Below are 24,009 nucleotides of genomic sequence, written 5' to 3' on the forward strand. Positions count from 1 at the left end.
TTTTGGAAAGAAGCTGAAGAAAAGAAGGGGACATTAAGTTGCTAGTATGTGAGATCACACAGGAGTCACTTGGAACAGAGTCTAAGGAAAGACTTGTATTTATTCTGGAGAGAGAGCAAATGATTTGGACCTACATTTTTATCACCAAGTTCCAAGATTCTTAACCCTTTGCTTTCAAATCCCAAGCATATCTCCCAGAAAGGTACAGCCACTGCTCTTTTGATAAGGATTCATAACAGAGATAAAGAAAACTAGCAGTTGCCATTTGATGTCAAGGACTATCACCAATAGAAGTTTCTTGAATTTCCCATTGCTGTTCTCTTTGCTGGTGCTTCTAGGTAACCGGTAGTAAACTATTTCTCTGATGTTGATGATTTTGATAAGGAGAAGACAGGTCCAATTGGACCATACTATCAAAGAGAGAGCTGTCTGATATGGCTCCTGTGACCAATGAAAGAGCCAGACTATGAGTACTGTCTTTGGCATTTAACTGCAGTTGGGATTTGATTTAGAAGAGGCAGAAAAACCATCCCTGGGAACTGTTTCTTTGGAATACCAACTTTTCTAGGTGCAGAAACAACCTTCGATCCAACAAAATAATATGCAGTAAATGTCAGAGGACACCTGATGGTTTCTGAGTGGACAGGACACACAGTGCACACTATTAAGTTAAATTTTCAGCATATTGACCCAAACCAAACTTGGTTACCTAAACTCTCTACTTCGACAAAGATTATACCAAAGCACAACTTCAAAAATTAACTGATTCAGAAAACTAAAACTCCGGCTCCAAGTCAGGAAAGCATTTAAGCATGTGCTCAAGTCCTTTGATGGATAGGGAAGCTTTTCTGAATCAGATTCTAAATCATTGAGTGAAATTCTACAGCACGTGTTCTGAAGAAGGTCAGACTAAATGATCATAAGGGTCTCTCTGGCCTTAAAATCTAAAAATCTATGAAATACCAAAATCCAGGTGTCAGCCCACTCTATTAGGGGTTGCTTGACATCTCTCAGCCCTGGACACCCACTAGAACTGATGACTGGACCTATGCAGGCCAATAATTTACAATTTTCTTTCAGAAGAATCTGAACTGCTCATTTCATTCTCATGGGACAAAATGGACATCTCAAGTTAGAATTGTACACAATCAACAATGATATGGGTCACTGAAATGCCCTTACACCTATATGATAGCATTGGCTGATCAGCGTATTAGAGTGTTAACAGTGTACTTGGTTCTGTACAAGCACAGAAGAAGATACAGTCCCACCCCCAAAAGTTTGGGGTCAATACCACAGTAACTGAACAAAGCCTGAAAGAGAGAGGATCTGCTGATGAGCCTTCAACCTCAAGAACCAACACATTCCATTACTTACGTTATCAGGAGTGCAGAGGAAGAAACATGGAAATCCTAATAGTAAAACTCTTCAAAGATGTCCTGAGAAATGATGTAGCCACTGGATCAAGACACACCTATGTCTGGTGATAGACTTTGACCTATCCTTGCTAAATTATTCCATTTTAGGATCAAGACAGAGGTCTCTTTCCCTCCAGCTTCTCATCTCAACTCATCATCCACTGTTTGGTGTTCTTAGGGAGGGCAGGAGTGATGTTTTAAGTGAGACCTGAGGGATTAAGGAAAATGAACATAAAATTGTAGGAGACAAGGCAGAATAAGACATGTAGTAAGTGTAGTGTGTCTTGGTGCTATCATTCACTAAATGGAGGACACCATGGCATAATGCACCTTCTCATGGCCTGCTTTCATTGGGAGTTTGTGCCATGTAGCTTGAGAGTCCTTGGATGGAAAAGGGAACATTAAGAAAGAAAATGTAGAAAGCAATAAAAAGACAGCCAATTATCTTAGAATCAGTCTTATGTTGTTGGTTTTTTTCCCTGAGATTCCCTAGTTTTGATTAATTACAAGAGCCAGAAGGAAGCACAAGATAAAGACTGTCTCCACACTCCTTAGGAGGTTTCCACTGCATTTTTCATGCTATTATTCCTTACAGACACAGCAGGGATCCAAATAAAGGCACCGATCCTGCTACTGGATCTATATGAGCAGACTCATGTGACTGTTCAGAGTCCCCTTGATTCCACAGGGTTCTGCATGGACTCAGAGGTGTAACTGCATGGATCCAAGTGTAGGAGCTGTGAAGCTATCACTAAAGCACACTCACAATTGCATCCCCTGTTAATAGAGTGGACTGTACAACAGAATGGGAGTTGCTGTGCTTCATCAGAACAACGGGAACTAAGAAGTTGGCCCCCCCAGCTAAGGATAGTGAATTTTGTGGATAAATTGATGCATAGCAACACATTTGAATAATGGGTAATCCAGCAGATCTAAAACTTATTTGAGTTGATGGTAACCAAGTATTCTCCATAACCCAGCTCTAACTGCTACTGAATGCCTATTCTTGAAGTTGAAAAATAGCAATTTTATCCTGTTTTGCTATCTGTCACTGAAACTGCAAAGGAAACTTCCCCTTCTTCACATCAGTCTCAATTTTTGGCATTTATATAATTAGTCACAGGTTTCCGATGATTTATTGTGTCTCCCTGCAGTAGAGCTTGAAGGTTTGTTCTGCAATTTATATGTATTTATTTGTTTTACCACTGGTTTTGAATTCTTACAGAGTTAATCATTTGTAATAAAAGGCACATTTCCCCTTGCAAGCAGAATCAATTTCCTTCAAAAGTCCTTCATTCTTTGATTAGTGCATTGCATTTGGTCTTCACTAATCACTTAGCTAACTGAAAGCAATAAAATCCTTAAATAAATAAATACTCTGAGTTGAAGTTAGTCATAATGGACAGAGTTGCCCGCTCCGGTTTTTGAAGTGCAAGATGTGGCTAAGCTACTTATACATTTAAGTTCAAATAAAAGGTATAGTAATTAATGCCAGATATTTTTCTTCTGCAGATCATTAGTACATTATTAACAGCTAAGTCTCAGCAACAAGTGAGTGGACTTGTTTGCAAGTCAGTCACGCAATAGAAAGCTCACAGGGGTGTTGTGTTTGAATTACATTTAAAGGTTTGGTTTTTCGGAAGGAGGATGCCAGCCTTCACCGGTTCTTACCCACTCAGCAGGAAAGTAATAAAATAAGAGGTTTTATATCTAGCAATAGTCTTATTATCTCTTCTTCCTTCGCTCCGTCCTTCGTTGGTTTTGTTATTGCAGACTCTGAAACATAATGAGCAGTTAGTTATAACAATAAGCTGTTTCTTTTGGTCTGTGCTGGTCTTCTGTATTAAAGAGTGGCCTTGTCAAACCCAAAGGTGATCTTGTTGGTTTGTTGGGTATGTCTACATGCCGATAAAAAACCTGTGACACCAAGTCTCAGAGCCTGGGTCAACTGACTTGGGCTCATGGGGCTATAAAACTCCAGTCGTAGACTTTCAGGTTTGGGTTAGGGCCCAGGCTCTGAGATCCTCCCCTCTCATGGGGTCTCAGAGCCTGGGCTCTAGCCTGAGCCCAACTATCTACATTGTAATTCTGTAGCCAGAAAGTCCAAGTCAACTGATCCAGTCACAGCAATGCTGGGTCTTTTATTGTATTGTCCCTCTTAAGTGACCTATCGGAGGATACTCTGATGAGTTGTGGACAGAGATAGGTCAAGTTGAGTCAGAAAGTGTGTGATATCATGAGGATCCTAGTCATGTCTGCTGTGAGGTCATATGTTTCCTGACACTGAATCCAAGCCATCCTTTAGTGGGGAGTCTGACCTAAAGTAAGGCTTCCATTTGCTCCAGCAGCCCCTCTGACTGGGATTTGTAGGCTCGCTAATGTCCCATTGGCAGCCATTTCAGGTAGTCTCTGATTGATTGTGAAATGGACAACATAGTGGGGGTAGCATCAGCTACCAGGTGGCAACTGGGGGGTGGAGAAGGAAGATAAAGTAACTGTTTTAAATACATGCATGTCTAGAAAGGGGCAGGGTTTAGTTTAAAAGCATTGACAGATTATTTTCAAGGAGTTCAGTGTATGTGAGTCAGGGCAAGACTGTGCAGTGGATGAGGAAAGGGAAGGTCTCTTTTTCTCAAAGGATCCACTGGATTAGGTGGTGAGGAATGCGACCAGAACACAGACAGCTGTGATTGGCTTTGGCTTTGGTTGATCTGAATACACTGTGTGTTCTGTAGCACATAGTTAATTGTATGGTACTTTCTGGGTATGCCTATATTGCAGCTGGGAAGGTGCTTCCCAGTGATGGAAGGCAGATACATGCTAGCTTTGTTTGAGCTAGTGCACTAAAAATAATAGTGTAGCCACAGCAGCAATCAGTGCACAGGCTAGCTTCCCCAAATACAAACCCACCCGGACTCCATGAGTAAGTACTTGGCAAGACTAGCCCATGTTGCCACTGCCCATGGTTCTGTGGCTATGCTACTATTTTTAGCACACAAGCTTGATGAAAGCTAGTGTGAGTATGTCTACTCAAATCGGGAATCACACCCCAGCTCCAAGTGTAGGCGGAGCCTGAATTAGGGCTGTGTAAATAGTACAGGGGAAAAATCAAACCAGGTGTGTCTGAGAAAGCTAAAATAAACCCAGACTGCATGGATTTGCATTTGGAGGACAGGATCCAGCCGCGTAGCCAGGTGGAGGGAACTGGGGGAGCGATCCAAAAAAAAGGCACCACCTGCTGCGGTGCTTTTACTCACCCAGCGGCGCCCCGGCATCAGGCCCTCACTCGCTCTGGGTGTCTTCAGCGGCACTGAAGGTCCTGCCACCGAGTTGCTGCTGAAGATCCGGAGCAAGTGAAGATCCCGCCGCTGAAGTGCCGTCCAAGACCCGGAGCGCCGCTGGCTGAGTAAAAAGCTCTGCAGTGGGTGACGCCTTTTTTCGGATCTCCCTCAACAGGAGAAAATTTAAAAGACGCCAAGACATTGACAAGGCGCCACTTGTGCTCAGTGGGGGAGCGGCAGCTGCCCCCGCCCCCCCAGCTGTGCCACTGACAGGATCATCGTGATGTCATATTGTGAGATAGTACTGAGATATGACTCTATTACACTGAGATGTGTTCTAATATGATGATAGTTACATTATGATGTCAGTGTCATCACTTTAGGTTTGGGATTCAAACTCTGCTAATCCATCAGTCAGAACCCAGAGAATTTTTCATTTCATATGTTCCCCACAGCTTCTTAGACAGCAGCCACACAATCCATGCAGAACTTTACCACAAAAATGAAGATCGATTGTAAGCTCTTTGGGGCAGGAACAGTGTCTTTGTACAGCACCTAGCACCCTCAAGACTTGATTGTGATTGGGGCCTCCAGATGCTACTATAATATTGTTACCCCTTTTGACCAGAGCAGATAGCTGGTATTCAGGGTCTTATGGGTTGTTTCCATTAAGAGGAGAAATTGATAATGGAGTCAGGTATTTCTTTGGTGCAATTCTGTTTATTTACAATAAATATACATAAACCCTTGTTTCCCTGAACACAGTAGACATTAGACAACAGGAAACAGTTTCTTAGCTCACAATTCCAAGCCTCTTTCCAGCCAGCACTCTACCAAAAAGCTCTCTCTCTTAGCTTTTTCTCAGAGTCATGCTACAAAGGCATCTCTGGCTGTCTCTGGGGTTTCCTTGATGCCTTCTCTGTGTTTTTGTCATGTTTCTTTTCTCTTAGCTCCATTAAAGAGTACCCAGACTTACACATTTGCATTCAGATTCCAGGGAAAACCCTTCAGACCACATGGCTCAACTCCTGCTCCAGCCTTGCACGTTGCTTGAGTTTTGGGCAGTGGCTCCTCTTGTTTCAGCTATCTATTCCATAAAGCAACTTAATTGCTTTTTAAATTAATCCTGAATGAGGGGCAGCTGTAATGCCCACTAGCTTCAGTGAGGTTTCACCCAACCTCCGGCATACAGTATTATAAAATAAAATAATAGGAAAGAATATAAAAGAAATAAATACATATTTTTTTAGATTTTCTTTTAAATGTATGAGTAGATTGAGCACTAAATTGGTTCCATTCTACAACCACATCCCCAGCTACACTCAGCAAAATCACACATATGTCTCTGTCCAAATGAGTTTTGCATAGGTAAATGCAGTTAAGACGCAGTTACGGGTGTTTCCACATCAATTTGCATGTGCACAAAATCATCTGAAAATCCAGTGTTGTTTCTCAACCTTATCTTTGAATGTTTAGATTTTTATCAGTTTGTCTCTCAAGCCCAATGCTATTTTAAATGTCCTGTTTTGCATTTAACAGAATACGTTCTGATTAATTGAATGCAGAGCACTGAATTCAGGGACTGGTAGTGCAATATAGAAAGGAGTCTTTCATTTCTAAGACCCTGGTATGAATCCAGCTTAGTGTTGGGCTGCCCAAAAATCATTACTCTCTGATGGGTTCTCAGTGCCCTGTGCTCTCAGTCCACAAGTGAGCAAGTGTCCACATCAAAAAAACCACAAGCACAATTAGTGCTACTGTAATTGGAAACCCACAGCCTTAGCAGAAAGGCCAAGGACTGGATGACCATGGAAAATGAGGTACTCTCTCACTCCTAGAAGTGGTTCCTTCAGGTTAGCACTGAGGCTCAGCTGTATGAGGAAGCTCCAGGAAACTACTTCTGCCCAGGCAGTAACTCTTCTTCTTCTTCTGGCGATAAATGGAAGGCTTTTTTGTGGCAATAAATGAAGGACTTCACTTTCCAGTACTGTCAACCTGGTCCCTATTTACAAGCACTAAATTCAGGAAAATAAAGATCGTTTAAAAGATCCTTTAGTTCATGTAAGCATTTCAAAAATCAAGGATAATTACAAGAACAATTTAAAAAACCCCAAAGGCTGAGTTGAAATAAAAGGGCCAGAGAAATAATTATAAAACATACCTGTTATTGGCAATAATCAGATTTCCACACAAACTTGTGAAATCCTGCTCCTGTATAAATCCACTGTACAATCACTTAGGAATTGAATCCCTTATGGGCGAAAGGAAAGGAATGCAAAGCTGTTACAAGGTTTGGATACTCACCTCAAGGGCTGCAGTGTGGAATGCTAGAGATCATGGACTACACTCAGCCTGAGGTCAGACCAGCCATGGTGCAGGCACCTGGTGATGGACATTTTGACTGGAGGCGGGGAGGCTTGTAGCACTGCAAGACTACACACTGCCCCCCTCTTCACTATGGGACCCACAGCCAGCTAATAGAGCTCCAGCAAATGTGTGGCTTCAGCCAGAGCTTGCATGGCCAGGGGGTGCATTTAAACAGCACATGCACTGAATCACCTCCACCAGTGGAGCTTCCTTGGTATATCCCCTGTAGCTAGGGCAGTGGTGGGGAACCAGCCCTGTGCCAGCAGGGGTGAATTTATTCCCATAGTCCTGATTAGTTTCAAAGAATCAACTCATAGATTCCAAGACCAGAATGGATCATTGTGATCATCCACTCTGATCTCCTGTATAACACAGGCCACAGAATTTCCCAAAAATAATTCCTAGGGCAGATCTTTTAGAAAAACATCCAATCTTTATTTTAAAATTGTCAGTGATGGAGAATCCACCACAATCCTTGTAAGTTGTTCCAATGGTTAATTACTCTGATTGTGAAAAATTTACACCTTATTTCCCATCTGAATTTGTCTAGCTTCAACTTCCAGCCATTGGATGATGATATACTTTTCTCTGCTGGATTGAAGAGCCCACTATTAAATATTTGTATCTCATGTAGATACTTATAGACTGCAATCAAGTCATCCCTTAACCTTCTCTTTGTTAAGCTAAGTAACATGAGCTCTTTGAGCTATAAGGCAGGTTTTCTAATCCTTTGATCATTCTTGTGGCTCTTCTCTCAACTCTCTCCAATCTATGAAGGTGTCTCTTATAATTCCCTAAAAATAGGCACTCATGCATACCACAATGATCATGAGTGTGGTATAAATGCCTAACAGTGAGTATTTTGCTAGTCTAAAATAAAAGTGTATTAGTAAATCTACCTATGACATAATCAAAATGACCCTCTAGGGCAAAAGCTGGAACAATATTTTAAAAAATAAAATACGAAGCATTTATGGAATGGAGCTTTCATGTTTAGAAAATCAGGTCGGAGGCAACAAATATAAAGGTAGATGATACTAAAAGGAATAGAATTTCACTTTCACCACCAAGTTTGCTGGGCTGTGGTAAGTGCCAATAGAAATTGTGTACAATCCACTCGAAGTTAAGCAGGACATTACTTCACATGGGGAAATTCAATGTTCATGAAGATAAGAGGCTATTAGCACTGGTTAGAGATACACACAGTACTATCAAATGCTGATGCACCTTAGTCTCAACCTGCATCACCACTGCTATTTTATATCTTGGGCTCCCAGTATAAACTGTGACAAATCATGCAGTGATTTTTGTACAGAAGAGAGCAAGATAAGATGCCCAAATTCATTGTCTACTGTAGACCAAGCAGGATTTAATGTCCCGGGCTCATGGTGAAAGTCAGGTGTGAAACACTAAACCATCTCCTTGCTAACATAAAAGAGGTGATTAATACAGATGTGTGAGAATAAAGTAAAAGTATCCTTGGGTCTTCTCTACCCTCAGACGAACCATTAGCAAGCAATCATTGGCAAGCATTCTGGAGATGACTGGAAAGGCCCTGTCACCCTGGATAGCATGTCCCAACAATCCAATAAAAGGAAGGCACTAGAAGAACCAAGAAGCTCGAGAGTCTGATTCCCCCAAATGGCTGACTAAATTGTATCTGTGAAGGTTTCAGAACAGCAGCCATGTTAGTCTGTATCCGCAAAAAGAAAAGGAGGACTTGTGGCACCTTAGAGACTAACAAATTGATTTGAGCATAAGCTTTTGTGAGTTACAGCTCACTTCATCGGATGCATTCAGTGGAAAATACAGTGGAGAGATTTATATACACAGAGAACATGAAACAATGGGGGTTACCATACAAACTATAACGAGAGTGATCCGGTAAGGTGAGCTATTACCAGCCGAGAGCGTGGGGGGGGACGGGACCACCTTTTGTAGTGGGATAATCAAGGTGGGCCTTTTCCAGCAGTTGACAAGAATGTCTGAGGAACAGCGGGGGAATAAACATGGGGAAATAGTTTTACTTTGTGTAATGACCCATCCACTTCCAGTCTTTATTCAAGCCTAAGTTAATTGTATCCAGTTTGCAAATTAATTCCAATTCAGCAGTCTCTCGTTGGAGTCTGTTTCTGAAGGTTTTTTGTTGAAGAATTGCCACTTTTAGGTCTGTAATTGAGTGACCAAAGAGATCGAAGTGTTCTCCGACTGGTTTTTGAATGTTATAATTCTTGACATCTGATTTGTGTCCATTTATTCTTTTATGTAGAGACTGTCCAGTTTGGCCAATGTACATGGCAGAGGGGCATTGCTGGCACATGATGGCATATATCACATTGGTAGATGTGCAGGTGAATGAGCCTCTGAGAGTGTGGCTGATGTGATTAGGCCCTATGATGGTGTCCCCTGAATAGATATGTGGACACAGTTGGCAATGGGCTTTGTTGCAAGAATAGGTACCTGGGTTAGTGGTTCTGTTGTGTGGTGTGTGGTTGCTGGTGAGAATTTGCTTCAGGTTGGGGGGCTGTCTGTAAGCAAGGACTGGCCTGTCTCCCAAGATCTGTGAGAGTAATGGGTCATCCTTCAGGATAGGTTGTAGATCCTGGATGATGTGTTGGAGAGGTTTTAGTTGGGGGCTGAAGGGGATGGCTAGTGGCCGTTCTGTTGTTTTCTTTGTTGGGCCTGTCCTGTAACAGGTAACTTCTGGGTACTCCTCTGGCTCTGTCAATCTGTTTCTTCACTTCAGCAGGTGGGTATTGTAGTTGTAAGAACGCTTGATAGAGATCTTGTAGGTGTTTGTCTCTGTCTGAGGGGTTGGAGCAAATGCGGTTGTATCGTAGAGCTTGGCTGTAGACAATGGATTGTGTGGTGTGGTCTGGATGAAAGCTGGAGGCATGTAGGTAGGCATAGTGGTCAGAAGGTTTCCGGTATAGGGTGGCGTTTATGTGACCATTGCTTATTAGCACCGTAGTGTCCAGGAAGTGGATCTCTTGTGTGGATTGGTCCAGGCTGAGGTTGATGGTGGGATGGAAATTGTTGAAATCAGGGTGGAATTCCTCAAGGGCTTCTTTTCCATGGGTCCAGATGATGAAGATATCATCAATGTAGCGCAAGTAGAGTAGGGGCATTAGGGGATGAGAGCTGAGGAAGCGTTGTTCTAAGTCCGCCATAAAATTGTTGGCATACTGTGCGGCCATGCGGGTACCCATAGCAGTGCCGCTGATTTGAAGGTATACATTGTCCCCAAATGTGAAATAGTTATGGGTGAGGACAAAGTCACAAAGGTAAGCCATCAGGTTTGCTGTGACATTATCGGGGATACTGTTCCTAACGGCTTGTAGTCCATCTTTGTGTGGAATGTTGGTGTAGAGGGCTTCTACATCCATAGTGGCTAGGATGGTGTTTTCAGGAAGATCACCGATGGATTGTAGTTTCCTCAGGAAGTCAGTGGTGTCTCAAAGATAGTGGGAGTGCTGGTAGCGTAGGGCCTGAGGAGGGAGTCTACACAGCCAGATAATCCTGCTGTCAGGGTGCCAATACCTGAGATTATGGGGCCTCCAGGATTGTCAGGTTTATGGATCTTGGGTAGTAGATAGAATACCCCTGGTCAGGGTTCCAGGGGTGTGTCTGTGCGGATTTGTTCTTGTGTTTTTTCAGGGAGTTTCTTGAGCAAATGCTGTAGTTTCTTTTGGTAACCCTCAGTGGGATCAGAGGGTAATGGCTTGTAGAGAGTGGTGTTGGAGAGCTGCCTAGGAGCCTCTTGTTCATATTCTGACCTGTTCATGATGACGACAGCACCTCCTTTGTCAGCCTTTCTGATTATGATGTCAGAGTTGTTTCTGAGGCTGTGGATGGCATTGTGTTCTGCACAGCTGAGGTTATGGGGCAAGTGATGCTGCTTAAGCACATTCCCATTGTGCTCACTGGTCATATAACTGCATCTTGTTGTGGTGCCCTCATGCAAGCAGCTTCCCACATGTGGAAGTGCAATTTAGAAAGCCAGTTTTGAAATGCTGGCCCTGCTGGTTTTCCCATCTCTAGCGCACACGCCCTGTGTTGCAATGTTTTAGCAAGCGATGCAAGCATAAATAATGAGTCCAAATTTAAACAAAATTCAGCATGTATCTCAACAAAAATGCCCCACAGTGATGATGCTGCCAGTGCAGTCCTCAGCTTTTTATAGTTAGATAAAGTTTAAATGATTTTTAGAGGATAAATTCACTTTCTCCCTTGCTCACAGTATTGACCACTCCTCTGACATCTCCACTATCTGCCCCTCCCCTAGAGTTGGTTGAATGGGGAGGGCAGGGACCATGTAATCTCTCCCTCCGGTGGGGGTGAGAAAGTTGCTCCTATACAGCCTGGCCTGTTTGTTCAGTTTCCCCTGCTCTGGTACAAAAATCTTCATTGATCAAAATGTTGAGCACTGATTGTCCCATGTCCATGAGAGCTCAACTGCCTACAGCATACTAACCTGTGTCGGTATTTTGCCAAGGCTTGAGCTCTGTTGATGAAACTAAATGAAACTGGGCCCTCTTCCCAGAGGCAGCTCAATTCAATGACTGTTGCTGGCAACTAATATATCTCTTATGTAGCGCTAGATCTCAAAGCATTTTACAAAGGAGACAGTATCGTTATCCCCATTTTACAGGTGGGGAACTGAGAAACCGAGAAATGGTGTGACTTGCCCAAAGTCACCCAACAGGCCCATGGCATAACAGGGAATAGAACCCAGGTCACCCAAGTCCCAGTCCAGTACTCGATCCACTAGACGTCACTGCCACCATTAAGGGGTATTGTTCAATCACTGTTGAGATGCGCATGTTTCATACCTATTGGAGTTAATGCAGGTTAAGCACACTCTTCTAGAGAAGAAGCGGACATGGATTTGCGCAACAATGCTAAGGTATCAAAGGGTTTCTGGGAGTCAGCAGTCATATCCCCCCAGAGCACTGGTATCAAAGTCTGAGAGATGCTGAAAAAAGATTCTACTATCCTAACTTTAACATGCAGACAGCTTCCTTCAGTGCAGAGTAAGTGGTGAATATTTTCCGTTTTCTATGGCCAGTGTTGAATTCCACAGGCGACTGGTGATTCTGTAGTCAAGGGGTTGCAGAAAACTCAGAGCCTTGGGTATAACCTAACATGGGGACATCCTACCATGTCAAGCAATGAGGAGACTGTACCAAAGGGGTTATTCTTAAAATAGGGACAAGTCTGCATAGAGGGTTTTCAATCCCAATCAGCTTCACAGAAAGAGCAAAGGCAGGATTTATTAGAAGTATAGCAGGAGGCAAGGTGCTGGATTTAAATGGGTAAATTGCCTTTTTAAAATATATTTGTGTTACAATAAAAATGTTTAACATCTCTATTAGCCTATAGTAGATATGATATTTCATTCAATAGAAATCATTTACCCATTCTAAGAGAGCATTTTTTTGTTGTAAGCAAACTGTTGCTTTCTGAGTCAAGAAGTGGTATAAATCCCTATTAGTGTCAAAGAGTGTAGGGCTTAACCCTGCAGTCATTTATGTTAATGGCAAAAGTGGTGCAGGATTGGGCCATTATCAAGGAATATGAAGAGTTTTTGTTTGGTTTGGTTTTGTCTTTAAAAGAGATCTCCAAAGTAAGTCAGAGGCCAACTATGAATGGTCCTTGTGGATTTCCAGTGGTACCATACCCTGGATACTGTCATACATGAATGAAACTAAAATGTATTATTTGGCTTCTTCTGAATTTTAATTCTTTTAAACTTCAGCTGTAGTGGTGGCTTCCAAATGTACTTATAAATGTATTATTTATTTAGGGAAAACCGTTTGCCATTTTTAAAATATATTCAAATCATTAAATATTCCCAAAGCTACAAATATAACCCCAAGAAAATAATTTTAGAAAACAAACACATTTAAGGAAAAAAACAAACAAGAAAACTCAATACAAAAAATGAAGGATGCATGAGAAAAAGGAAAACCTGAAATCACCATTTTTGGTTTGATTGTATGGGGAGAGTAGGAGGACTTGTGGCACCCTAGAGACTATCAAATTTATTTGAGCATAAGCTTTCGTGAGCTACAGCTCACTTCATCGGATCAAGTGAGCTGTAGCTCACGAAAGCTTATGCTCAAATAAATTTGTTTGTCTCTAAAGTGCCACAAGTACTCCTTTTCTTTTTGCGGATACAGACTAACACGGCTGCTGCTCTGAAACCTATGGGGAGAGTGTCTCTCTCTCTCTCTCACACACACACACACACGCACAAATGAGGATTTCAGATCTTCTTACGTCTCAAGTGTATTTCACTTTATATTATGTATTTACCTGTATGGATACTTTTTATTTTGTTCAGTTAATTTTTCTGTGCATTATCTTTGCATGTATATGTTCAACACATTGAAAGAGTTGTATAAATATCACATGAAATATAAATTTTTATAGCATTAGAAACTTGGTCATAAACAGTCATGAAAACCCTGACCCTGTAAATACTTACATAAATGCTTAATTTCAATGGGCATATTTGCATGCCTTGTGTATAAGCCCTTGAATAAGTGTTAGCAAGAGCAGGCCTAGAACTGTCCATTACACATCAAAATATATAAATATTTGTAGTGCATAGGCATTGGGTAGTATACCCATAAACAGTTTTTGAGCTCACTAATATTCTTGGGTGTTTACTGGTTCCTACATAGACACAACATACAATGCCTAGTGACATATATGTACACTGCTGCTGGTTTCTGACTGGTTTCTAAAACACAGAACACAGTGAGGACTACCAGCAGGCTCACAAACTATTTAAAAGGACACCACCCAATTCCTATACATTTCAATACATTGGAGGAATGCTATTTTTCTTTCATTTAAATTAAAACCTTCAAACAAGCACATTTTATTAAACAGACCTTTTAACTTAAAAAACATTCCTCTAAACCGGATTTTAGGAAAAAAACATGACTCCAGGTGATAGATTTGCTTCTGAAATTCACTCTTGAAAAATCGCTGCCATCCTGCATATGTTGCTGTTTAAAATGTCTATAACACAATATCTTTTCTGCGGTACTTTCTATTCAGTGTATCTTTATTTCGCTCAGTTCAGCATTGTTTAAAAAAAAATCATGCCTACTGCTCCTTATTGATTGTTGTGTGCTCTGTGATGGAGCAGAAATGTCATGCAATGCTGTTAATTACTCTCATAAAATGAAGAACAGAAGAGACAATCTGAATATGCATCTCATGTTTGTGAGGTTTGATATGCTATCAGAGGTTAAATGGTGTCACCTAGTGGGGAAAAATGTATATTGCAGACATACTGTTTTATTCTACAAAGTTCTTTCCTTCCTTCCTCCCTGTACCTTGAATCCTCTCTTTCTAAAACTGTAGGAAAACTAAGCTGATAATTGATTAAGATCTTACTTTGTAATGTCTCAGGCAGTTTATTAATAATGTTGATGCTGTGACTGAGAGAATTAAATTCCATCCATCTGGAATAACTGCATTCTGACTTTTTAAAAATATTTGCTCTGAATTCAGATATAGATGAGTGCTCATTCGAAAGGACTTGTGACCAGACCTGCATCAACTACCCAGGAAGTTTCGAGTGTCTCTGTCACAAAGGCTACACCCTGTACGGCATGACACACTGTGGAGGTTTGGAGACTGATTTTAACATATTTATTTTTGTTTTGTGTAATCATCTACTGAGCCAAGGGTATTTGCCTTGCAAAGACTGTGGACATCAGATTAAAGCTAAATAAACCTAGCCAGGTATGACCAAAAATATGGAGCCTCAAATCTGCCTAGATATTCCTGGGAGAAGAGTGTAACTGGAAAAATGACCATCCAACATTTCTGTTGCCGTAGCATCCAAAGGCCCCAATTTAGACTATCATCCTCCATCGTTATCCATGCAAGGTGACTGCTGCATCTCCATGGAGCCTCACTAACGTCAATGAGCCTCCACATGGACACAACAGTCCTCCCTCCTGGATCACAGTGCAGGACTGTGACACCATTGTGTGCCGCATTTTGCAAGCACACAGGAAAACATTGTCCCCTCCCTGAAGAACTTGCAGCCTAAAGCCCTGACCCTGCAACCATTTGCACCCATGACTAACTTCCACATGAAAGAGACAAGGTGGGTGAGGTGATATCTTTTATTGGACCAGCTTCTGTTGGTGAAAGAGACAAGCTGTCGAGATTACACAGAGCTCTTCTTCAAGTCTTCTCTGTGTAGCTTGAAAGCTTGTCTCTTTAACAACAGAAATTGGTCCAGTAAAAAATATTACTTCACCCACCTTGTCTCCTTGGGCCTAGTTTGGCGGGGTGTGGAGGGATATTGCCCCCAAACACAGAGGCAAAGTGTGTGTGAGGGGGTGTCACATGGGGTCATATGCCATTTCCCCTGCCCCATTTCTGTGAGCACCAAGCTGCCCTTCAGGGCTTGCTCTGCTCGGCCTGCCTGGGATGGGGGCTCTGTCATTCCCACGCTGCACCTCTCCCCCCACCCCAGCATGTTTTGGCTCGCGGGGAGCGGGATGGGCCAGCTTTTCCCCTGTGCTACGGGCCGCTGCCTCGGCAGGTGGATGCCTCCTCCTGAATCCTAGTGCCTGCCTGCTTCCTGTACATGTGAGTATCTGCCCGGGGGGGGGGGAGCATATAGGAGGTGGGGAAAGGGCTGGGGGAAAGAGGTAGAGCCAGTGGGATAGGGCAGGAGGAAGAGAAGGGAATGGGATGGGGCAGGGGACAGTGGGGACAGGAAGGGGGATGGGATGGGAAAGAAACGGGATATGGGAATGGGCAGGGAGAAGCAGGAGCCCGGCATGTGGCATCCCCTCGGCAGCAGCAACATCCCCAGCCCCAGCAGGGAGGCAGCTGCAGCAGCACCAGAGCAGTGATACTGCAGCTGGGGCTCCTCCGTTAAGCCGGCCTGTTCCCCCCAGCACCGGCTTCCCAGTACCACTGCAGGTGGGGGCAAAGAGCCAGTGAGCCAAGGGAACTGCCTTCAGCATACACACGTGTGTGCATGCGCACTTTGCCCCCTTCCCCCCCCGCAATATTGCAGTCAAACTACACCTGTGCATTGTCTCTCTAATATCCTGGGACCAGCATGGCTATAACAACACTGCAGATAGCTTTCCACAGTGGGAAAGTTGCTGTAAGCAATTATGTTCACTCCTGCAAGTATCCTCTATCACAGAGCTTCTTCTGGCAGGGGTCCTCACCCTAGCCAGCCCCGGAAGACCATTTGCCTTTGTGGATGACACAGCCCTCCAGCTGAGAAGCATCTAGTTCAGTGTAACAAAAAAGTCTAAGTAACACCCAAAGTCCCTGCAGATCAGCCCATCTTCTCCATTCTGTTCCCACTCCCCTGTCTGGGATTACTGTGGAGTCTTCTCCCCTGCTCCAGTATTGAGCACTGGCTCCCTCCGAATGAGTCTTCCTGAGCTTCTGGTCTCCTGCAGACCCTAGCTCTAGACCCTTCCCAGGAGCCTTTCTCATCCCTGTGAACTCTCTCTGCCTTTTATAAGGCCCAAGTGTCACCTGACTCGTCTTAGTCCTGCCCTTGTTGTCTGAAAAGCAACTAATTATTTGCAGCACAGATGTAATAAATATAGCTCACTGGCCTTTAACTCTTTTTAACCCATGATGGGAATCATGCATGTATTTGCAGGATCAGGACCTCAGATGACAAGCAACATACAAAGGTATAGGAGAGGGATGGTATTCTTACCTACATCATTACATATAATAGTTCTGTTGTTTTTAAACAAATAAAAACACCCCATTTATATCAGACTACCTTCAATGTATTCTTAATTAGTTGGTTAATTTAAATCTGGCCCTTTGCCCCTCGCTATTAATGCATAGCACTTACAAAATATTGTCCACATTCAAAATATTGTCCAAAGCATTTTACGTACATTATCTAATTAATCCTCCTCTTCGAGTTAGAAAAGTTAGTAGAATCCCCATTTTATATATGGGGAAACTGAGGCAGATAGCTTCTGTGACTTGCTAAAGGTTTCTTGAGTCAGGACTAGAAATCAGGTGTACTCATTCCCAGTCCCATGCTTAATGAAACACACCTATCTCTTACATCTAATTCATAACTGCTGGTAATTTGGATCAGGGTATGGAATTTCTAGTGGTATTTGGCAGATCATCTGACAAGGTGTTTTGACAGCATCATAGCCATGTGGCCATTTTTCCTCACATAGCATGTACTGTATAAATTTTGCTATAGGAACAACCTCAGCATGGTCAGGAATGGAGAATTTCATGTCCACTTTTGAATTTAAGTCCACTGCGCAGCAGCTGTATCACAGTACATACCATCGCTCTGAGGGTATGTCTACACTGCAATTAGACACCCGCAGCTGATTTGTGCCCGCCGACTTGGGCTCATGGGTCTCAGGCTGCGGGTATGTTTAATGGCAGTCTGAGCTCTGGGACCCTCCCACTTCACAGGGTCCTAGAGTTGGGCTCCCGCCCAAGCCTGGAAGTCTACACTGCAGTTAAACAGCCCCGCAGCCCAAGCCCCATGAGCCCGAGTTGGCTGTCACAAGCCAGCTGCGGATTTTTAACTGCAACACAGACATACTCTAAGGCATTTCTGTGGTCTCCTACCTGAACATTTAAAAATACTGGTCAAAGGAAAACAATAGTTTTTCTTGTGGAACATGTTAAGTGTATTTCTTCTGAATGATGCTTTTAACTAGTCAGATCAGCATTATAAAAATACAGTGTAAACACACAATATATGAGAGTCCATTCGTTCCATCCTACAGCCTTAAATCTAAATTAAAGTTAGAAAAGACTGAGGTTCAAAAGGAATTTTCCATTCATTCTTTTTACTTTAAAACTAATAAGTTTTGTTTGAAAATAGAGTTTGGTGTTTTTGCCAGGGAACCCTGACATTATGCAAAGTGTAAGCTGAGTAAAATGTGTATTAAGCTATAAACAAAAGCATATTCAGATAATCTTAAGGGTCTAAATTTAAACCCACAAAAGCAAAGTGTTCAGAGACAAATTCTGCTCTCAGTCACACGCTGATCAGCATAAAACCAGGATAAGTCCATTTAGTCCAGTGGAGTTACTGAGAGCAGAATCTGGCTCTAAGAGTTCACCATTCTGAGGTACATGAATACTGTATGTAAGATTTTCCCCCACATATTACTAGCAAGGTCTGTCACTGGTAATGGATAATGGGGCAAACCAAAGATATTGGGTTAAATTCTGATGTTGATTAAATGATCATACAACTCAGTTTGAAGCTGATACATACAGGAGTAACTGAGGCAGAATTTGACCCATTGTTTCTGTCTGAATTCTGAATTCCCCAGCTTTTGTGGGGTTAAACTGAGACCTCCACTTATGATATCCATGTCTTACTTATCTAGGAGGAGAAAGCATATGTATGCTGTGAATTAATGAGATAGCAAAACTATCCAGGAACTGGGTGAGAGAAGTACAAGGAGTTCATCTGGGCGGAGGAACTGGGAAGAAAAGTCCACTTGAGAGGAGTTGTAGAAGCAAGATCAGGTCTGAGGGCTGTGAGGATCTATGCCAGTTAGGGAGTGAAGAGGAGATGCATATTGTCTGGAGACTCCAAAGTTTTGGTTGAAAGAGTTGTTTTTTAATAAGGGATGGGTCATGACCCAAACCCTAGATCCAAATACCCATAAACTTTGGGCAAGACTGATTTCAGATCCAAATATCATGGCTGGCCTTATTTCCATAATGGGCAGAACCAAAATCTCAGATCTGAATCTACCCTTGTTCAGATCCTGATCTGGAGCTGAGCTTTGCAGCTCAGACCTATGTCATTAGGTTTAATCTGTTCCTGGAGAAGAATGTTTATGATAGAATAAATAAATCATGGTGCGTATAGTCTATGTGTCACAGAGCAGAAATGAAAGTTCAGACGACTTGGGGGAAATATTTCAGAACCTCAAAAAGGTTCAATTCAAGTTTGGTTCTTAATAAACTTTTTAATTTGTAAAAAGAAAAGGAGTACTTGTGGTACCTTAGAGACTAACCAATTTATTAGAGCATAAGCTTTCGTGAGCTACAGCTCACGAAAGCTTATGCTCTAATAAATTGGTTAGTCTCTAAGGTACCACAAGTACTCCTTTTCTTTTTGCGAATACAGACTAACACGGCTGTTACTCTGAAACCTTTTTAATTTGTGTTATCTGAGGCAGGGAATTGGCAGGATTCTATTTGTTCCAAACTAGTTCAGTCTTATTTTTTCTCTCTCTCTTTAGTAGCATCTAATAATGAAAGGGAGTGCCCACTGTGACGGGGCAAGGCCAGATGGCTATAGAAAAGTAGTGGGAGATAGATATATTAGCTCCAGGCTAAACAAATCCCTGGTACCAGGATAAGTGAAATGGCAGCTGCTCCAGGTCAATTAAGACACCTGGGGCCAATTAAGAACTTTCCAGAAGGCAGGGAGAATGCTAGGTTGATTGGGACACCTGAAGCCAATCAGGGGCTGGCTAAAACTAGTTAAAAGCCTCCCAGTGAGTCAGGTGGATGTGCATGTCAGGAGCTGTGGGAGGAAGTTGGGCTGTTGGAGAGACTGAGTAGCACACACCATATCAGGCACAAGGAAGGAGGCCCTGAGGTAAGGGTGAAGTGGAGCCTGAGGAAGTGAGGGCTGCTTTGGGGTAAGTAGCCCAGGGAATTGTACATGTCATGTTTCTAAAAGGTCAGCTACCATAGCTGATACTATTAGGGTCCCTGGGCTGGGAGCCTGGAGTAGAGGGTGGACCGGGGCCCTCCTTTGCCCCCGATTAATCACTGAGACTGGGAGACAACAGAGAGGAAGGATAACTTCTCCTCACCTCCCTCACTGGCTTATGATGAAAATGCCTCAGTAGACTGTGACCCTTGTCTCTAGAGAGAGAAGGGTTATGTGGAGGGTCACAGTGAGCCTCTGAGGCTAGCAAAATCCACCAGGAAACGCAGGACCCACAGAGGCAAGGACAGAGCTTTGTCACACCGCATTATGGGCCATAGCATGCCCTCCATCCGCATGCACAACCCTTATTGCTCTCACTGGAGCTCTGCTAGAAGCATATGTTACAGTAAAGGCCATCTGTACTAAAAGTGTATATTTTTCATAACCCTTAATCTGACACTGCCTGACTGTGCAAACCCTCCTCACGATATGTAGTTAGTCATGCAAGTAGGCCTATAGAAGTCAACAAAAGCTACAAGTATCCAGCACCTTTGAAACCAGGAGTCTTTTTTGGAGCTGGCCAGAAAATAAAAATCCCTTCCCACAAAAAAAAATAATGTTTTTGAAAAATGTTCATCCCCAGTTGGGTCAAAATTCCAAAATATTAAATTTTTCATGGGAAGGGTTTTGAGAGAAATTCCACTTCAGAAGAACCAAAACAGAATTTTTCAACTTCCCAGCTGCTCTCCTGAAAGGATCTTGTCCATTTCCTTTGTGAAATTTCCTTTGTGAAACTGACATGAACCTTCCTGTTCCAGTCTGGAGATGCAGGGAGCTGGGGTGCCCAGACTCCCCATCCACCCTTTCCCCCAGTTCCAGGGCCAGAAAGGCAGAGAGCCACTGCCATGCAGGTGAGTCAGATCACTCCAGAGCTCTCTGCCCCTCCAGTTCCTGAAGCTGGGAAGAAACAGAGAGTCAGGGCGTGCAGCCTCCACAGCCCTCAAGGAAAGCTTTTCTCAGCTTTACTGGCAAAAAGTGAAACTGACAAGAGCCTTCCAGGCAGGCAGGGAGCCAGGGAGCTGGCATTTCACTTTTGAGTATTGCCAACCCCAAACATTCAAAAATCTTATGTCAGGCCCTACAAAATCATGCAATTATTAATTTAGAAAAATCTCCTGAGACAGGGTTGTTTGTTTTTTCTAAGCCTCTATGACATAGTTGCTTCATATTTCTCAGCTTTTCTTTACAACCATGGAGGTTAGAAACTTTACTTTTTAAAAAAAAATGAAAGCTAAGATTTTCATGCAGTCTCTTGATTCCAACATCTGGGGCTTGAAGAAAAACACCAGATAGCACAAGACTTGCAATAAAATCATGAGAGTTGGCAACACAGCACTGAATATACTGTTAACTACCTTATGACTGCAGAATAATGGGTTTATACTGGCCAAAACCAAACTTACTTTTCTGTCTAGGAACAACCATACATTATGATCACTGAATTAATTTCAAAGCTGGGTCTATTTTCAAGCTCATACAGGCAATGGCTGCAACAGCACTGAATACTTTTACTATGTATTATTCCAGGATATAAATGAAATCTTACATAAACGCTGATTGAGTAAATTAAACAAGTAATGCTTAATTCTGAACAAATATTTCTAAAGTTTAAAGCCTTTTACTGGAATATCAGTTGACACATTTTTGGTAATTGCTTTGCCTGCTATAACAAGACTCCTTCTTTTCATTAATACCATCTGAGCAGTAGACTAAACAAATTATGCTTAATATACCCATTCCCATCAAATATGCATTTTCTCCCTTAATCGTAATCCATCTTTTAAAACATAAGTTCTGTTCCTCTATATTATACACTTACATTATGAATAATGTATCTTTCTGATAAGTCAAAATAATTAAATCTCACAGAGATGTACTGCTTTGAAGTTATCAGTATCGTACAATATGCATTATGGTTCCAATCCTGCAGTGAGTTACACATCTGCTTTATGTATTGTGAGTAATTCCATGAATTTTAGTGTGACCAGTTATAGTAGGTAAATTTAAGCACATGCATACGTCTTTGCAGGATTAGGGGCTGTGTGAGTGTCTGTATAAGGATACTCAAATATTCTTTGCACTAAAATGTTTTGCTGTCTGCATTATACATATTTATATATAATTATGATATGAATACACGTCTATATGACATGTATAATAGAGACATACGGGCTTATGCGCAGTATGTGTTTAGTACACAATATATGTGTATGTATTACATAGTGTATAATACTATACTGACCTGTTTAAATATATTTTCAGATGTTGATGAATGTAGCATCAACAACGGTAGCTGCGACTATGGGTGCATTAATACAATGGGGAGCTATGAGTGCGTCTGTCCACCTGGAAAGAAGCTACACTGGAATAAAAAGGACTGTGTTGGTAAGTAAGTAACTTTTACTTTCATGTGATTGCGTCTTGCCCGTTTTCCACTTGGGTACAATAACTTGGAAAGGTCAGAAATAGAAACCTATTTTTGATGGACCACATTGGAGTCTGACACTCAGTGTGTGTAGTCAGGTACTGCATGATAAACTTCTATTACAGCCACATCCAGGTCTTTTTCTTGTGTTTTGCAGCATTATGGGTCTAATTTTAAACACAACAGAAACTGCTGTGCTGGGACAAAGTCTTCTGGCACTATCTCTTAAACGTATTTTCATTTGATTTACATATTTCTGAAGTGGGTGGTGTTTTGTTAGGTTAACCTATCATTAACAATGGTAAAACTCTTTTTACCTGAGCACCTTCTGATAGCTATATTTGGGCCTGCTCCTGCACTCCTCATTCAGCCATAACACCCACTTACTCCAGTCAGTGTTCTGGCTTAGTGAGGACCACAGGGTCTGCCATGTGTTTAAAACAGCAGCACATTATAACCCTAAAGGTTGATTTTATTTAAGGCTCTGTAGTGGCCTGTGTGATATCAATTGATTATATCCTATCAGTTTCTAAAGGACATGTCCACATCACAAAATGGCAACCACCGCTAACACTAATAAGCATTAATTGACAGAAGTCAGTGATGGAATGGACACATAGCCTGAACTTCCTCTTATCCCTAGGGGAAGTCTCTCCAAGAAAAGGTTGACCATGAATGCCTGAGGCCACAAGCCATAGAGACACTAGTCTGACCTTTGGGGCTGTTTTGTTTTGTTATACTTTTTATTATTTAAAATAACAGAGCAGACTTTGTGAGGAGAAGAATTTACATACACACACCAAAGAACAAACTACAAATACTTAGGCATGTGTATAACTTCCTCTGAGTAATCTCCCTACGAGACTACTCCCATGCATTCGTGTTTGCAGGATTATGGCCAGACATCACTCCTGCACTGAGATCTTGTCTTCCCACTTCCATTCCAGAGTGGATCTTTGAAGCCAGCCTAGAAACCTCTGAAAACAGAGATTCTTCCCAACTGCCTGACTGCTCCTTGGCCTTTTGGCTAAAATAAAGCGTAATATGAGTTCAGTATATCTGATGCATGAAATGCCACCATGCTTCAAGTACAGTGACTCAACTGGCTTATAAAACAGGCAGTGCCTAAGGAAAAGGCACAGAGATGGATAGCTAATAAAAACATTGAAGAATAACAAAGTGAAGTCATGTTGACATTCCACAATATTTCCCTATCATACAAAACAGACGTCATCTGCCCCGTTCTGCCAATGTCATAGGAATTATATTTTTTAAATGATGGAGCTGACATTTTAGAAATCATTTAACCCAAACCTGTGTTTAGATTTAAAACTGCTAGGAATTAATATAATTGCCAAGCATGTACTGATAGCCAGATAAAACAATAGATAAGGAAGTTTACTTTATAGAATCTACCCATCTATCTAGGGAAGGCAGTTTGGTCAAGTGGATAAAACACTGGGCTGGAAATGAGGGGATTGTGTTCTGTTTCCAACTCTGCCCCTGGCTTTCTCTGTGATCACAGCCAAGTCACCGCACCATTCTGTGCCTCAGTTTCCCCACTTTTCTTTGTAAAGTTCTTTCTGATGTATAGAAGAAAAGTGCTGTATAAAAGCTAAGTATTGTTACAGGAACTAGAGATGGAAAATTCTTTCTAGATCATCTAAATTGTCACCCTGCCACTGTACAAACTAGTCCTCAGAAGTGAGCCATAAACTAACAACAGGAATGATAATCTTTTGAGATTTAGTATATAATTACACCAATAATATA

At 42.1% G+C, this 24,009-nt stretch overlaps 1 protein-coding gene across 12 annotated transcripts in view; it reads left to right on the top strand.

Moving 5' to 3' along the window:
* Positions 1-24,009, top strand: part of SCUBE1 (signal peptide, CUB domain and EGF like domain containing 1) — a 297,457-nt gene that overhangs the window by 232,495 nt on the left and 40,953 nt on the right. For all 12 annotated transcript variants that reach the window (XM_073316746.1, XM_073316756.1, XM_073316792.1 and 9 more), the window contains 2 exons: positions 14,597-14,713; positions 22,074-22,196. In XM_073316746.1, coding sequence (XP_073172847.1) covers positions 14,597-14,713; positions 22,074-22,196 — 240 coding nt within the window. The remainder of the gene's footprint in view (positions 1-14,596; positions 14,714-22,073; positions 22,197-24,009) is intronic.

The sequence above is a fragment of the Lepidochelys kempii genome, chromosome 1 (genome assembly GCF_965140265.1).
Source record: "Lepidochelys kempii isolate rLepKem1 chromosome 1, rLepKem1.hap2, whole genome shotgun sequence".
NCBI classification, from domain to species: domain Eukaryota; kingdom Metazoa; phylum Chordata; order Testudines; family Cheloniidae; genus Lepidochelys; species Lepidochelys kempii.